Below are 18740 nucleotides of genomic sequence, written 5' to 3' on the forward strand. Positions count from 1 at the left end.
TGTACATAAACGTTCAGATTTCAAATATAAAGTGCTTACCCCTGAGCCACTGACGTTACAAGGCGATCCGGACCGCGATAAGTACCCGTATTTCCCGTATTGTTCAATAAAAAGCATTTTAATCCGATCTCCGGCCATTTTCTCCAAATTTTCTCCGATGCTTTCAACCATGCGACACTAATGGTTGGGAGGTGTGTTGCACTCTGATACATTACAAAAAAAAAAGAAAATGGCCGGCGATGGGATTAAAATGCTATTTATTGAACAATACGGGAGATACGGGTACTTATCGTGGTCCGGATCGCCTTGTAACATCCGTGGCTCGGGGGTAAGCACTTTATATTTGAAATCTGAACGTTTATGCACATGTGAGAGTTGGCAATGTAAAAAAAATTGAACACCACTATAAACCAGGGACTCGGCACCATGATGCTTGTATACAAGCGTCATGTGAACCATGGCTACTGTTTGCGCTGCAGCTGCGCCCTAATAATGTTGTTTTCGTTTATGTTCATGTATGCTGTTCACGTATGCTATTAAAATAATGCAGCTATTGCAGTATTGGGCCTTAACATGTGATTAAAAATATGTATATATCAGGGTCCCCACGGTCATGAAATTCCTGGAAATATTTTGAAATAAAAATTTAAAAAATCCAGTACTGGAAAAGGTTTGGAATTGATCAAAGGTCCTGGAATTTATCAAGGGTCCTGGAAAAATATTTGGCTATGCATTGTTTTTGGCTATTGATTTTGTTAACACAAAACATTTTCATAAACATGTATAACATTACACAAAATATGTAACATAAGTAGTTTTTCGCCGAACGGGCTGTGTGATGGCAGCCTAATGTATGTCTCAATTGTTAGGTTGCACTGCATAGGGTGCCAGGTTGGTCACGTGATAAAAATAACAGAGCTACAAGCTCACAACGTGCTGCAGCGTGATGAGTAGTTAGCTTGTAGAGCTGTTTGTTTGTCACGTGACACCAACCTGGCAACTTGTGCAGGTTGTGTGTTTGCTGTCCCAACAAACAATTGCGAGCAACATGTGAATAGTCGGTGAAGCGTAAACGAACGCAGTTAAAATATATCGGTTGAACTAGTAGTATGATCCACAATGCCAGGGAAATGTTTGTTTAATAATTTGTGCCTTACAAATAAAAAGTTTAAAGACTGGGTAAAGCGAGAAGAGAACCCGAATAGAGCTGGCTGCAAGTTATGCCACAAATCTTAGCCGGATACTGTACTGTTCCTAAAATAAATGGCACTTTAAGTTTACCACTCTTGATTTGTTTTACGTAATTATGTTCATCCCTTCTCGTGTCTGACAGTATCCTCTTGTTGAAAACTTAATAGGAAAAACATAGGAAAACCTACAACAAAAGTGTAATTTAAAACATCCTTGCATCCTTCATTACTTTTAAATTCATAAATGGGGCAAATGCAAGGCAATATTATTAAAAAAAATAAGTCATACGGATGCCATAATGAGTCTTGTATTTCAGTGAGCTATGCCCTAATTTTGCACGAAATTTTGAATGGAATTGTACCATTCTATGCTTTATTTTTGCTACACTGCCTATCTTTGGGCATTGTACATAGGAGTAAGAGACACATTATTGCGCTGAATGATTGTTATATAGGCCTGGAAATTGGGCTAAATATTCTGGAAAAGTTTTGGAAAAGTTTTGGAAATTCATTGCTAAAAATGTGTGGGGACCCTGATATATGTATTTGGCCCCTCATATATAAAATAAATGTAAATATAAAATCTGATATAAATTTGAAACTTGCAGCTGATCAATGCGTTTCTGCGTCTACGTGTGGACAGGGATTTTTTTTTTATCTTTGTCATGTGGCCAGGGATTATTTTTAAAAACGGAGGACTAAAATATCCGTTTAGTAAAAGATCCATATACGTGTAGCCTAGGCCTAATACAAACTGCCAAGCCCCTGATATAACAGGATATAACAGCCTTGTACTGTATTTCCATTTTACTGATATGCAGACCAACTCGGCAGCAAGTATCCGGTTTTGAAAATGAAGCCAATGAGGAAGTCATTAAAACACTAGAGTTCTCATTAATTGCCTAAAGGGTGTCGCTATTTCCACTCCTACTGATTGCAGAAGAATTATCACTCCATTCAAGTGAATGGGTATTTTGCCGGACTTAACACCGTTGTAAACAGTTAGTAAACATCGTCTACCGTCCGTCCCCTTGCCAGCGAAAACGTAGATTTTTTCATCCATGATTTTTCAAAGGTACAGTAAGTACCTTTGAAAAATCATGGATGAAAGTCATTCAATGAAAGTCGCTCACCAGCGCACGAAGCACCCGGAAGAACACTCTACTTCCGCATTTTCCTTCATTTCAGCCAATAGCATTGGTTTCCTGTTGCTTTTCGGGACCAGAAGATGGTGGATTTGAATTGTCTGAAATAGTGGCTTTAAATCGGGTCTGTAGAAAACAATGGGTGACGTCACCGTTCTCTGTGTCCATTTTCTTTTTTTTTTACAGTCTATGAGCCCAACACATCACTCTGCTATACTCTCACCACTGGGCCTAGTAAACAATACCATAGTAGCAAACAAGTCTCATTAAGATCTCTCCACTCAATAGAGACAAAAATCAGAGATCAATTAAGATTGATGTATGATTGATTGATAGGGTGCTGCATTAAAGAGGCATTTGTGGTTGGGGGATTTTACTCACATCTGATCTGGGAACAATCACTGTTTGCTAAGAAAATAACTACCTGCTGAGAAAGCAGGTAGTTATTTACCCAAAGACGCTTATGGGTAAGCTAAGTATTACAGGATGATCCAATTGTTGTGCTGCGATTCTAAAAAGAGCGTTCCATGCCTAAATAAGTTGTTGCTTGTTTGTATAAATTGTACCGCATCATTTCAACAACTGTTATCTAAGCAAACAACCGACATGAACTGTGCTGACTTTCTTGTTCTTTGCTTTCTTTTCACTTGTGGCTCTTTGAGCTCAAACTCTGTTGGATTCAAAGAAGTGTCTCCACTAGAATATACATCAGAAGGTTGTAGGAGTGGGTAGGGGGCTCAGGCCATTACAGGACCAAAGTTTGCAGACCTTGCCTTCACCCTGCTCCCTGGAACCACATTAAAAAGCATGAAAAGAAAAGTTGCAAACCCACTCCATCCATGTTGGACAGCGGTTAGTTATCTATGCTATCCACCCCCTCACTGCTACGGGGACAGAGCGCAGCCACAGAGTGACCTTGAAAGAAACAGACCTAAGATGGCATGGAGGGATACAGGAAGACATGCACACATTACACAGCATGGATATACAAACCACACAAGCACACACAAACGTCACTTGTTTGTGTCCACACACACACACACACACACACACACACACACACACACACACACACACACACACACACACACACACACACACACACACACACACACACGTATGTACATACTCTATGTGTGTCCCCTAAAAAGTAGACCAATCAAATATCACAGTCTGTACTGCTACATGCATGACGTCACAAAACTGTCATGAAGTGAAACTCGTGAAAGATTGTGAGTTGTATCGGAGGTGATAATCAATGCATATAAAGATCTGTTCCCCAGCAAATGTCTTATTTGCTCCAACAGTGTTCAACAAAGTTTGCTATTTCCAATAGCAAACTTCTCCCAAACTGGAGATGTAGACCGTCAACACACACTAGTTGACATGGTTGCAACTGGCCAGTTTGACAATGCGGGGAAGATGCCACCTGGAATTTCCCTGTATAGTGGGCCATTGCCACTGAACACCATATTAGTGCTGCTTCATTCACAAACGGCACATCTAGTGGCCATTGATAGCTAAAGAATGGACAGAGAAGCCTTTGTCTTGTTTTTATTTCCCTTTTATGTGTACTACGTACTAGGGGTGTTGGAAAAAATCGATTCATGTAAGAATCGTGATTCTTATTATCAACGATTCAACGATTTTTTTTAGCTGGTTAAAGTTACAGGAGTTTTTACTCTATGGTGTTTGTGATTTGAAATGTAAGCTTACCATAATCACAGTAAACATTATCATGTCTTCAGTCATATTCATATTTTTTTTGTGGGTGTGTGTGTGTGTGTGTGTGTGTCTCACTGTCCAGCTGACGCTCGTTGACACTCATTAATGTTACTTCCATCAAAGCAATTATGTTGTGTTTCTGCATCAAATAGAACTGCACCTAATCTAAGATTCCACCAAAGCCAATACTTTTTACACAACCTCTTTGGTATTAAATATTTATTTGTTTGCGCTGTCGGAAATAACTAGGCTACACTTGGTTGTTAAAGTCAAGATGAAAACAGTATAATAATTTGGATTAAACTGATCGGGAATATTTTTTTTATGAGAATCTTTTTTTTTTTAATCATCTTGAATTATCGGTAAAGGGTTTTTAATCGAATCGTGACCCCAAGAATCTGTATCGAATCGTGAGATAGCAGACGATTCACATCCCTACAACGTACATCACAGAGGTACATACTGTCACACATAGTACTGTGACAACAGAACCACACTTCCAGTGTAAGGTAACAGCGCAGGCCAGACCAACAGTTATCTACATTACATTCAGCATCCAATCACAAAGTATAATTAAGGTAGCCGGCATTTCCTTTGCTATGGCTGTGCACTGACTATTCAATGTCATCCCACCATGTAATGCAGGTTCCAATTAAATCCTAAATGTATTCTGGGTGCAACAGAAGGCTTCAATAAGCCTCCCAGGAGTTCCCCAAGAGCGCAAGTGTCAATGACAATTACTCATCCAAATGAACCGTGGAGTCTGGTCAATACTGTTCCTAATTTTCACCACTTCTTAATTTCATCCCTCACTTTCTTTCTTTTCATTCTCATCACCTCTGGGATCTGCTTAATATCAGCCAGCGAGAGAGGGACAGAGGCAGAGGAACAATGAGGCTGTGACATTTCTCATTTGTGCCACAGAATACCCGGTCTTGCCTTCCTTTCATTGCTATCCACCCTTGGTTGTTGTCAATTAGCATAAAAGCGTGTGTGTGTGTGTGTGCGCGTGTGCGTGTGCATGTGAAAAAGAGCAGGAGATGGGGAAAGTAAAAGTGGGTAATGTGTTTCTGATATTCTATCCGTGTGGCCGTGGTGGCGTGACTCTGGGGTAAAGGAAACACTCATCACTCTGGATTTATGAGCCAGAGACGACAGTGTCTCTGCATGGCGGTGGATCAGTGTCGATGTGGCTTGTTTGAAGGGCTAGAGAGACTGAGAAGAAAGCTCCAGAGACCAAAATGTGCTTTGAGTTAATGGAGTAACACACTGAGTACACATGCCGCTTCTCACAGTAGCTGGAAAATTCTGCCGCAGCTGACACCAACACACTTTTTGGCACGCTGGCTTTGTTTTGATGATGTTGAAGGGTTGTTTGCATTGGAAATTGTCTCAAAACGTGCTGATGAAATACTGGAGGCCATTTTCTTTCAGTGTGTAGTAATCAATAACAGTGAGTTGAGCATGTAATCTGAAGTGAAGCTGACAATATTTAAGGCAGCTCACTAAGTGCAAAGAAAAAGTAATTCAGCATGTTGAATTCAGAACCTATTTTGATCTGAAGTGACTGCAGTTTGTCTTCACATTAGAATTCATAAGATTTTCATGAAAGTAGCAAACTGAGATTTGTAAATAAAGAACTGCTGTGTTAAGTTAATGTTCTTTCTTATATGACACACTGACTTGACTTAACAGATGTTCCACCTGTGCTGCTGGCCAAATGATACCTATGTAATGAGAACAACGTATACACTCTTCTTCTATTGCAGGGAAAATGTCAGACGTCCGTGCGATCAGGAAGAGGCAACAGCTGAATAATTTGGTTGCCATGGTAATGGAGCTGGCCAGAACTGGTCAGACCGTGGTGGATTTCTGCAGTGGAGGGGTATGTACATTATAAACATGTTCATCCCTCACTCTGTCCATATGTCTATACATCCATCCATCTATTTAGCTGTACTCTCCACATTTTCATGATCTTTCCCTTAGCCAAACAGTGCTAACCTGTCTCTTTCTTTAAATTGTCTATTCATCCACCTCTCTGATTTTCATATTTCTCAACTCAACTACATTGTCACAAAACAGGTTTTACAATACAGTTGTAAAAAAGTGGGTGAAAGTCTTTGTCATACAAGCTCCATTTCAGTTTAAAAACAATCTGATTATTGAATTATTATTATTCTGATTTTGCACAGTTTTGAGTGTGCAGAGGCTGCCTCACCCAAGTCTACTGGCAGATGAGTGTTTTTTTTCACTAGTTTCAAGAAAGGTGAAAAGAAATAGAGAAAGAAAGAAATAGAAAAATAGGTCAGATATCAATATGGGTAGTGTGAAATATATAAAATCAAACAAAATGTTTGGAAATTTGTGTTTGGTACATTATGTCTCTACTTGGAAAAATGCTGCTTGACAATACTCTTGGAAAGCTTGTTTATTTCCCTTTTACTGTAATTGTAAGGGACATGCATTTGTGGTATGAGAAGCCACAGCTGAACTGTATGTGGGTTGCGCTCATGTATAATTTGCCAAATCTTCTCTGACAATGCCAAACAACAGCTTATTCTGCTGTTGCTATTGACTCTTGTTTGGTGTTGATTTGTGGTTTGGATGATTGAAGTATATCAGTAACAAGGACGAAACAAGACATATTGGCAATTTTAAATGTATTTCTACCAAATCCATGTATAAGGTGCGTGATATACAGTATTTACATAAGATGCGTGATTAAAGGCAGTAGAAACGAGGCAGTTAAAATAGCACCAGATGTGATAACATACTTTATGTACTAAGTTGCATGGTATTAACTCTCCCACTGCCAGACTTATTTCTGGCCGTGTTTGCCCAGTGCCAGCGATTTTTCGATTTTCTTGCCTTTTTCAAGTAGTCACAGAATATTTATCTCCATTATGATCGATCCCCTGATGATTGCTAATCACTGAGGGTTATACTGTGTGGTTTCACAAATGTCAACGAGGTCATCGCGACCTTGTTGACATTAATTGTCTGCCTTTGAAAATAGCATGTCTGGACCAAAAATACAAAAGTAAAAAAAAAAGTGCTCAGGAACCGAGATACAGCCTTTTTCAGTAATAAGTTAAACAAGAAGTGAATGGAGTCAAATCTTCGGATCACGATATCTTGGGTTCTGAAATAAAATAAAAAATAAAAAAAACTGAGAACTCGTTCTTGGCACTCAGGGCATTAAGAAATATACTCGTGATAACTCGTTCTTGGAACTCAGAGAGTTAAGGAACCTATCAATAAAATTAGGCAATTAAAAAGCAGCAACTATTTGCAACTTGCAATTAGGTGACAAAATTACCAAAAGAAGCCTTACAATGAGTTAACAAGTTCAGCTCAATTAACAGTAGGACAGGAGACTTGGCTTATTTGGGTTTGAGCCTGAGTCATTTTGGTTACTGGACAGTGTGGTAACCTTGCAATGAGTCGGACAGCAGAAGAAAACAGTTGATTTCATTTCTCTTGTTGTCCTTCAGTATGTAATTTATTTTCTCTACTCTTCCTCTGTTCTTCTGTCCTCTAATCTTTTCATTTCTTGACTTTGTTCTTTTGCTTTGCGTTTGTCTTGGTTTCTTGCTGTGTGTTTGTGGTTATTATAGTGATGAAAGAGTGCTTTGTGAGGAGCAGCAGTACCCACTGGACCTGGTTGATGGTCAACACTTGGGGATTGCTGATCACAGAGCCTTTTGATGTTCCCTACAGTATGTGGTCTGCTGTTTCTGCTCTCTGTCTCTGTGGCTTGAATTCATTTTTCATTTGTATTCTTCTCAGGGTCATGTTGGGATAGTTTTGGCTCACACACTTCCAGATTGCCAGGTAATGATTATGTGTATAATGATTATTTAATCACTACAAATACTATACAGCACTATACAAATAATGTTTATTATTGTCACAAATCAATTTTCATATAGCTTTGTATAAAAAGGCAATTGATGTGAGACGTCATCATTAATTACGTCTTCTTACCGTAGTTTTTATTTAGCACATTCTGTGGAGCTACGTAACTGTTTTGAAAACAAATCTAGAAATATGTATTATTTCCCTACTTTATTATTTGTCTATCTTTACATTACATTACATTACAGTCATTTAGCAGACGCTTTTATCCAAAGCGACTTACAATAAGTGCATTCAACATAGGTAGGGAACGATAAACTTTACATTTATGACTCTCTCTTCCAGGTGATCCTCATAGAAAACAAGGAAGAGTCCTTGGTCAGGGCCAAGAGTCGCAGCGCAGAACTGGGTCTGACCAACATAGGCTTCATTCAGGCCAATTTAGACTACTTCACTGGCCCCTTTGACATTGGGGTGAGTACGCTCAGCAACAGAAGCAGCTCACTCGCTGAAGCAGCTCACTCGGTTTTGTTTTTATTTTTGCAGAAATGCACTACATTAGAACTGCATTCCTCCAGCACTTCTACCACTGAGAGGAATTCATCTGACCATTGAAATGTTGCCATCAGAATCAGGAAAATTACGTGACTGACACTATATTGAAAACAAGAAAAAAACATTTATGAATGGCAATTATGCTGTTCACACGCTCTGTGCTTTCTTGTGTAAACTTATACAGTATGTAACAATCACAATTTACCATGGTTTGTTAATATGAGTTTCTGATCAGCACTGCACATCCTCAGTTTAAATTTTACTCTGAGATTTTTACTGTACAGTCATCACATAACAAACAGGAGCTGTGTCACTTCCATCATTTTTCAGGACCTGAGCCTGCAGTGCCAACATAAGATTATGTTTGTCTCAGACAAAGCAGAATGTGGCCATTATTTCCCTTTCCTGAGCATTAGAAAAATAATGAATAATGTTACCTCCCCAACTGCGGGACAAAGGTTGTTACCCCCATCATCATTAATGCTGAGGATTACCTTTTCCAGCAGAAATCATTAAGGGAAATCTTTTCTTCTCTTTGCTTTCTAGTTTCTGTTATGAGTGCATTGTTCAATTCCTGTGTGGTTCACTTCCTAAAAACAAGGGGAATGGACTTGTATTTTCGGCTGGACTTGTATTTTCAGTGAAGGTCCCTGGAGTAATCTTTGGAAAGGAAGCATGTTTTTTTAACGAAAGCAGAAACTGTTGCCTGCCATTTCAGTTTATAGAGTCAGCTTGGCCCCATTACCCTGAACTTCCTAATTCAGCAAATATTCTTAGCACCAGCATCTCTGCCAAGAGATTTCAAGATGTGTCTGTTTGTGTGGCCAACTACAGTGCCTGACCGTACTTCATAATGATTTTGGTTATTTCCCCTCAATGTGTTGCAGCACAGTGTGACTGATGATTGACTTATTTGACTAGTTTTATTGATTTATTTTTGCCAGAGGGACATTCTGTTTATTTAACTGGAGTCAGAACCAGCACTTATAAATACTCTCTGCAAGTTTCAACACTCACCACCTACACTACACTTTCTATTGACTAAACGCCCACCTTGCTCTGTGGTGCTCTTGACTTACCTTAACTGCATAATTACTATCAATTTAGCGCAAACAGGTCCTTAATTATGGTTGTGACTGTGTTGGAAGATTCACTGTGTGTGCAGCACAAAAACAAGCGCTGTGGAGTTTCGTTTTTCACTCGGTATGAAGTGAATCTCTTGTGTTTTCTTCTCTCTCTCTCTCACTCGCTCGCTCTCTCTCTCCCTCTCTCTGTAGTTCGGCAATAACAAACTGACTCTAGGAGACCTCAGTGCTCAGTTTGTGTTTCAGGTCACTATCTTCTCGCAGGCACGTTAAAAATATTGGTCTGTCTTGGCAGAGTCATACCCTACTTTCAGAAAGAAGGAGCTGTGCTAGTAGCCCCTGTGCCGCTCTCGTTCTCACCCTCCCCGGGACAAACAGGAATATGTGTGTACCTGCTGTAATTAGAAGGAGCCATTGTTCCAGCCTGGCCATTCCACAGAGACCAGCTCCACTTGGAGGAAAAACAAACAGTGCAGAATATAGTCTTCTCCTCGTTGCTTGAGGGGATCAAGTCTTTCCTCATACCCAACATGTACTCACACACATGCTGATGATGACACAGCTCACACAAACGCACATATGAACACATGCAAATTGTTTGACACTACTACTCACCAGGAAGCACATAACACTTACTTACAAATATTTATTCAAAGCAAATATATTTCTCTCATTTTGCTCACTTGCCTTGCTTCTCATTTGCAACACCCTATTTTGGAAGGTTCTCCCTTTGCTGCACCTAATCACCCCAAAGATGTTCCCATCTGACAACGCTGTGCATTACACCAACTGTCATCCTGTAGCCCTGTATTAACCCATTCAAACTGGGAACGCATCTGTGTCATTTTCGATTTCTTTGGCTATTCAAAAATAGCAGATCTATAAGCTCATAGTGCGGCACCGAGTGCCGCGCTATGAGCTTGTAGATCTGCGATAAAAAAAATCTTTGAATATATATATTTTTAATGAGAACATTTGTTACTCAAATCTTTGCTTCTGGGGATTCTACAAATGTCTTCTAACAGTTTTTTGAAAAAACCTATGTTGCTATATCAGTGGTTCTCAAACTTTTTCATGTCAAGGACCACCGAAAATGCCGCGGACCCCCATCTCAAAATATTATCCTCCAGAAGCCAAGATTTGAGTTAAATTTTTTTGCTTTAAAAATATATATATTCAAAGATTTTCACACATTTTCACGATAAACTAGCACGGCACTCTGTGCTCAGATATATGAGCTTGTATATCTGCTATTTTTGAATATCCAAAGAAATCTAAAATGTCACAGATGCGTTCCCGGTCTTAACACATTGGGTGCCAGAGGTTTATTCAAATATTATACGTTGAGTGCCGGCTATTCTTCCATCCACTTACGTTGATACGTTTCGTGCTGTAGAAGCCCCGACACGGAAGTGCATGTAAACAAAGCGTGCGTGCGAGACGGCGGAGGGTCCGGACTAATGCCTGGAACAATAATATTTCTAACGCGATCCTCCTTTGCAGAGTGATTGCCGATCGAAAACGGCTCGCTTCCACCACGTTAAAAAGAAATGGAGATATTAAGCGTTTAGTCAAGGAGATAACATTGGAAAGGCCGACCGGAAGGATTTTTGACATGGATCCACATCCGGCCTCTCCTTCTCAGAAACTCCTTGGATGATCCCAAAGTTTCGTTAGAGTGGCCCACGTGGGCCCTACGTATAAAAATAAAATTGGGTCAAAAACGGTCCGGACTGTTTTCGGCACTCCTCGTTTGGATTCTCAAAAACGGTCCGGACCGTTTTTGGCACCCGATGTGTTAAAGGGTTAAACATGCTCCCATTTTTAGTCCCACATTCAATTAATGAAGCTAATTAAGTCATTTCAGAGGCATAGCTATTCTTAGACAAGCTGTACTCAGTAATCCTGGTTGTGTGTGTGCCAGGTGTGAGACTGTTATCAGGGGTATGGTATACTGTAGATGGAGTATATTTAGCCTGTCATCCCTTCTCCAGAGGGACAAACAGTGAACCAGGGCCCCTGAGGCAGGGAGCCGCTTGGAACGCTGGGCCCCATGGCAACATATCAACACTGGATGCCCGAAATATGTTATGCCACAAGATCCATAAACAAGGTTCCTGTCTGTGGGCACCTATGGGATCCCAGGGGCCTTGAAATCTTGCAAAGTTTTCTTCCTTGTTTGTCACCAGTGTTATGAGGTATGGGAAGTTGTGGAGTTTATAGATTTTGCAATTGATCTTGATTTTGTTTGTGTGTAAATGCCATCACATATCATTTGTGTTATGCTGTGTTGGCTTATAATCTATTCTACCAATTGATTTTTTTTGTTCTTGGTTTGAGATAATGTTTTTAGGGGAAAAGCTTCATTGATTTGATTTCACTTAGTCTTGCTTTGGTGGCTGTTGATCGTTCGTAAGAGGACTTCTTCATGATCATTGCCAGTGCCGATTCCACAGGATTTCAGTTTTGCCTGTTCTTTCTTTTCTTTTTTGTTCCTTGTTTCTAGATTTGTGGTAAGAAAAGTATAGCGATGTACCCACCGGCCACTGGAAACTGATGTGATCTTTATGCTCAGCTCTTTGACCTCATCTTGGCCTGAAATGTGAACTTGTTCTCAACAGAACATAATCACTGCTGGATTGGAGTTGAATATACAGTACATGGACTTAGATTAAAATAGAAAATAATAGAAACAAACCATACAGTTTTTCTTTCAGCTTCCAAATGTTTTATTAAAAAGAGAAAATAATTATTACACCACACATAAATAGAAAACATAAATGCATTTAAAACACAAGGACAACAGAGCTGGTAGTGTGTTTCAGGTCATATCCAGTCCACTTCCTGAAAATAATGTTTTTATAGTCAGTTACCACACATGACATTAGTCATTATATAGTTAGTGTACATCACACTCTTAGTCAATGTACACACACACACACACACACACACACACACACACACACACACACACACACACACACACACACACACACACACACACACACACACACACACACATATGAACATGCACAGAGCAGGATCATTTTAGGGATGAATTTGATAATGTTTACCAAAGTTTCCTTCCTTTACTGTACATAGACTGTCTCTTTGTCTCTTATGTATTAGCTTGGTAGCTTGTCTTGTCAGGTCCATATTGAAGGTGATATTGGATCTGTGTGAAAGTCAAACATAACAAGAGAAAATGAACAGCTGAACGTAGAACAAGCCAAAAAAAAGTAACAAAAGAAAATATATTTTGAAAAGTAATAAGCACCTCGCCATTACACAAGGGTGTGATGTAAGATATGCAGTGTTGTTACAGCTGGCAGTGCAGATGGAGTCTGTTGTCTCCAAATGCGTAGGTATAATTACACAGCCTACAGTGAATAATGAGTTCCCATTATTTCCTGCTTTTAATTATTGAGTGAAATATGCAGATAAAACTTCCCCCCGGAAACAATCCCACAGACAGTTGTGATTCATAAAGAACATGCTTTTGGAAATGGCCCTGGGTCCTTAATGGTTGCAAATTCATCCCTGATTTATGCTGTGCTTGCATTACAATGCTTGGGGGAGATACATTACATTACAGTCATTTTTTTTTTTTAGCAGACGCTTTTATCCAAAGCGACTTACAATAAGTGTATTCAACATAGGTAGGGAACGAAAACTACTAATCACCAGAAGTCTTTAGTGCATTTTCTGCAAAAACAAGCAACCAAGAGTATACCTAGCGCTAAGGTAAAAGTACAATATATCAGCCACCTATTTCCTTAAACAAATGAGACAAAAATTGCTAAATCAAATGAGCATGAGCTAAAACAAATAAGTGTATCGACTAAACAAGATCCAATAAACAATACAGCAATAGAAAAACAAGCGTTCGTACAACTAGTTAACAACAAGTAGGTCAGGCAGAGAGGAAGGGTAGTGTTTCCTGAAGAGGTGGGTTTTCAGCCTGCGGCGAAATATGGGCAGTGACTCTGCTGTCCTAACATCAGTGGGAAGTTCATTCCACCACTGTGGGGCCAGAACAGAAAAGAATCGTGACCGTGTGGATCGGCCAGAAGGACCCTTGAGTGACGAGGCAATCAGTCGCCCCGAGGTGGCAGACCGAAGTGGTCGGGCAGGGGTGTAGGCATCGACCATAGCCCGGAGGTAAGAAGGAGCTGTTCCTTTCACTGCCCTATAGGCTAGTACCAGGGTTTTGAACTGGATGCGAGCCGCTACGGGGAGCCAGTGTAGAGAACGGAGAAGGATGGTTGTGTGGGAGAACTTGGGGCGGTTGAACACCAGACGAGCCGCAGCTTTCTGAACAAGCTCCAGAGGTCTGATTGCAGATGCCGGAGCACCAGCAAGGAGGGAGTTGCAGTAGTCCAGGCGGGAGATGACGAGAGCCTGGATGAGCACCTGGGCTGCCTACAATAGCACTATAGTAAATTATATGAACGATTTATTTATTAAAGGTTATCTTTCGCTATTTTCACTGTTTCCGACAGCACGCAGTCCAGAGTAGTGATTCTCAGATTGCAATCACCTTGTGTCACCAGGTCTAACTTTTCTGCAAAGAGAAAAGCCTGGTCACGACCTAATGCAGAGAGTGTCTATAGGGGCGGGACTTCCGTCGCATGTATTTCCCGATCTTTTTTGACCAATCACAACACTCGTTTCATTCACAGAGAATGTACTTCTGTTTAGACACTCAACCGGCTAGGTCTTGCCCAGTGTGGGTCTCTGACGGTCAGGATTGGGAGCCACGTTTTTAGAGGGTGCAATAGTGAGAGGGACAGGAAAGAGGAAGCAGAGAGGGGGTGACATCTGACATCTGATAGGATACACTGTAACCCAAGACAAAAATAGCAAGACTTGCCATTGCCGGTTTACTTCCTGTATTTGCGTGAAATAACGGGCCACCTCTTTAGGAGACCGGAAGCAGGTTTAAGTATTATTTCCAATGGAAGAGTGAACATGAACACAGCTTCTGAACCATTCTTTAGTCCCATGGTCACTTAACTAAATATTTGACCCGACTGTCACCAGTCACATAATCTCCCAAAGATTTTCATACTTTTTGATTGATTGATTGAAAATGTTATTAGGCAAAAAGAATGTAAAACATCACAGTTACATTTATAATACTTTTGTCTAAAAGGTCCGTCCAAAAAAGTCCTTGCGGACTTGTTTCCGTTGAGGTCCTTGGTATTCATTTCATAGACATATATAGTAGCAACCAAACAGTTCAAATATCAACATAAAGATATACAGAGAAAAAATAACACTGTACAAAAAAAGAAGGAAAAAAAAGCAAAAAGCATGAAAAAAAATGTATATACAAAAAAGGGGAAGGGGGTCGTCTGTCTACCGGGAAACTGGTACTACCTCCTCTTTTGGCCTCCAGAAAGATGAGTTTTTAGGGCTGTTTTAAATGAGCCCAGCGAACTGCATTTTTTTGAGGGATGGGGTTAGACTATTCCATACCTTGGTGGCTGTGCTGTAGAAGGAGAATTTGCCCATGTTTGTTTTATGGGTGGGTGGTACCAGATTGTTGTTTACGCTCCCTCTAGTTTTGTGACTGTGGGTGTCACTAACATTTTGGAGGTATTTAAATTTTAGACAGATATGCAGGTATAGGGGGCATTTCGGGCAAATCTGCATTTACAATTTTGAAGACCAGTCCCATTTTTTGTTGTTTAACCCTGTCTTCCACCCTGAGCCAGCCTAGGCTGGCAAAGTGAGTGGGAGAGAGGTGGGTCGTGGGCCCCAGTCCGAGAAGTAGTCGAATCAGTTTGTTTTGGGAGGTTTGAAGCTTAGTCTTCAGTGACACTGAGGTGTTGGAGTATCAAGAGGAGCAAGAATAGTCAAAAAGGGGCTGAATCAGGGCTCCTGAGAGGGTCCTGAGGGCCTGAGGGTTGACAAAAGAGGACATACTAAAATGGCTTTTTTCAGAAAGGCAAATCAGAAGAAAATCAACTTTATTATCGACCTTTCTCTGTCCCGGCAACACACTCTCGCGGGATCTAGCACCAGTAAACATAAGATGTTTGCCAGATCTGCCGTCGCACTTAGGAGACCATTTGTACGATTTGTGTACCATTTCGCCTCCAATTGGGATGGACTATCTTCCTAAATTAACCACCATTGATATAACTCATGGTGTTGTCACTTCTTCTGTGCGTACACTGTGTGCTAAAGCAGTGGCCAGGGCAGCCACCAATAAAATCATGAGCATGTTCATGATTTGAGGCATTTTGTTCAAAACGGACCAATTCTGCAAACTTTGGAAGCCAATCTTAGCCAATCAGGATGGAATATGACAAATCGGACAGATCCGCCTTGATTACATGACTATGGAGATACTGTGTACCGATTTGCGTGATGTTGGACAAAATCTGTAGGAGTAATATAAGAAAACACACACAGACGGATGGACAGGGTGCAAAACATAGTCTCTGCCACGCCTTCGGCCTGGCGGAGACAAGAAGTCCTGGGGACTTGTTTCCATTGTGATCCTATATATTCAATTCATCAACATAGCATAGAATATTAACACATAAAAACTGGCCATCAACAAATACAAACAACTCAACAACAAAAAATTAACAATACAAACAAAGGAGAAAAAGGAAAAACTGCGGCAGTGAATGAATCCTTTCAATGGGATTCCTTTACAGTAGTGCTAGGACAGCCCTGGTTAGTATTGTCTGCCTTCTCCACTTCACAGTCCCATTTTGAGGTTGTATACCAATCCCACAGGAGAAAAACTGCATTTTTTTAGTAATAATGTTGATTCCGTTGTATGTTTTGCTTCACATTCAGAAAGGAAATTCCTCATTTCACTGAATTGTTGATTGCTGCAAGGATGCTGTCCAAAGCCAAGAATGTCTAAAGTACAAAAAATATATACCGGTTGTTGAAATTCTAAAATAAACCAAGGTCATTGTTATGTTAAGTTATTTTGCCAATATGAATAGCTCTTTGCGATTATTTTTGGTGTGTTGTACCAATGGTTTTGCACTTTTAGCCCCTTGACTATGAGTTATGTTTACTTACATTACTCCAGTGTGCTTCCAATGTATTGTTTTTTTAGATTGTCAAATGTTTTCCTGCCTTCCAGGAAGTCATAGGCTTCTATGCATTTCAGTCCGGTATGAAACTCAACTTGCAGGCACTTGAAAGCAATCCAACACAGAAATTGATTTCTTATTTCTTGTCAAAGAAATGCAGTTGAAAGCATGGATTGATTTGAAAAGTCTAGCCGAAAATAGTAGTTCCTGGAAAAAAAACGTTTGGATTTATGTAGGAAATCCAAACGTCTATGACTTGTTCATAGCCATGTAAATATTAGCCGCAGAAGTACAGAGGGTAGGATTATCACACGAAAGTTTGATTTAAAAAAAAGAATGAAAATAAGCTCATTATTCCAAAATGCTAATACTGTACTTTGGAACAGGTCGGTCATTATCTAAAGTATGCATGATTTGTATGCAGTGGGCAAAAACATGCAAAACGGTATACTCCTTCTAATTAATCAAGAAACTTCTCCAAATCTTATATGGCATTTTATGACAGGTCCTAAATATATATTCCTATTAGAGAAAAAAGATCGTTAAATCCCAAGTTTACATGACAGACTAGGATGGTAAAGCAGATTCATTCTAATTAGCTGTCCAAAAATGTTGTCAGGAAATCTAAGCCATTTCCCCAATGTAGTGAACTGCATATATCCATGGATGGTTCAAAATGAGCTATCGGCTTGAATTTGAAAGAGACAAAATTCCCCACTGGTTGACTGCCTCTTTTAAAAACTTAATATCCAAAGTGCAAATCCTATTAGAGAGGAATTTAATTTGGAATTCCGCACTGATTCATATTTGGTATAATACATTTGTGTATTTTTGTAATAATAACACTATTGAATATTGTGTATAGCCTACTTTTAAGGAGAGCATGCAATATATCCTGTATAAATACATTAGCATTGTTTGATTGCGTGATTGCATTCAATAATACTAAACAGTTTAATAAAGATCACAACATAGGATTGATGTCCAGGTTCAAGCCCACATGACACCTGCAGCAGCACAATGGGCCATCCTGGAATATTTTGGTTTTAATCGTTATTTATCAACACCTTCCCATTACCGTCATATAGTTACACACGCTCAACATGCTTTAAACGTGTATTCGCTCCCTTTTCTGTCAGACTGCTTATGCAGTAAAATCCTCAGCGTTAATTAGCCACTTAAGCCCTATGTACTTTGTTGGCCAGAGTCCCCCGGGGGTCTAGACTCTGCCCCCTCTCTACACCTCTAAATGCTTTTAGATCTGCATTTTTTGCCAAATGCTCGCCCCCAGAATAGGGACGCTAGGGTCCAAGTGTTAGTTATGTGTAAAAACCTAAAAAGGGGCCAATTTGGATCTGTAGAGTCCATTTGGGTAAATTTTCACAGGATTTGAATGTGTAGAGCATTTAAAATCTGGTTTTGATCAACCCATGACACTGCCAGTTGTTTTTTTTTCTCCCTCCTTCTTTTATTTTGCAGATACTGTTGGCTTCTTATATTGGTTAAGCTACAATGGCTCAATTCTGCCAAACCATTTCCAAGGAGAGCTGGATGCTGTCCTGAGAAATGTTCCCCTGTGCTGAGTTCTAGACGGCTTTAATGAGTTGGCCCCCGGTACTGTGTCTGTGTCTGTATGTCTTACTTCAGTATTTAATAATGGGTCCTGATGTAGCCACTCTCCTGTCCCATGTTTGTCTCTCCTGTAGCATCTTTTGACAAAGCCCTAGCAACCTTAGTTTATTTGGCAAAAAATATAAAGATTCAGTCTTGATTCTTAGGCTTTATATTGTACTCTAATCTCTGGGGCTGGAGTCCCTCTTACTAGACGTGAACTTCTGTTCTGTGGTGTTGTCATGGCGACATACATGGGTCCAGACTCTCCGACACCAACGGACGGATCCTTGGTGGGCAATATGCAAGAATGTCAACGTTGGCCTGGAGGTAGAGAAGCTGACTAATAGCTAAACGGTGCCAGTGGATTCTTTTTGCTGACGGCAGGATGTATTCCTGCCATGAGCTGGAGACAGTGAACTTCCATGACAATCTGGGTTGACCAAGATGCTAATGCACCATGTGTAGGAAGTGTGTGTGTGTGTGTGTGTGTGTGTGTGT

At 40.2% G+C, this 18740-nt stretch overlaps 1 protein-coding gene across 1 annotated transcript in view; it reads left to right on the forward strand.

Annotated features, from left to right (window-relative positions):
* gstcd (glutathione S-transferase, C-terminal domain containing) overlaps positions 1-18740 on the forward strand; it is a 99704-nt gene that overhangs the window by 70203 nt on the left and 10761 nt on the right. The window contains exons 6-8 of the mRNA XM_080414454.1: positions 5830-5945; positions 7853-7897; positions 8267-8395. Coding sequence (XP_080270580.1) covers positions 5830-5945; positions 7853-7897; positions 8267-8395 — 290 coding nt within the window. The remainder of the gene's footprint in view (positions 1-5829; positions 5946-7852; positions 7898-8266; positions 8396-18740) is intronic.

This window comes from Gymnoscopelus braueri (genome assembly GCF_963280865.1).
Source record: "Gymnoscopelus braueri genome assembly, chromosome: 2".
NCBI classification, from domain to species: domain Eukaryota; kingdom Metazoa; phylum Chordata; class Actinopteri; order Myctophiformes; family Myctophidae; genus Gymnoscopelus; species Gymnoscopelus braueri.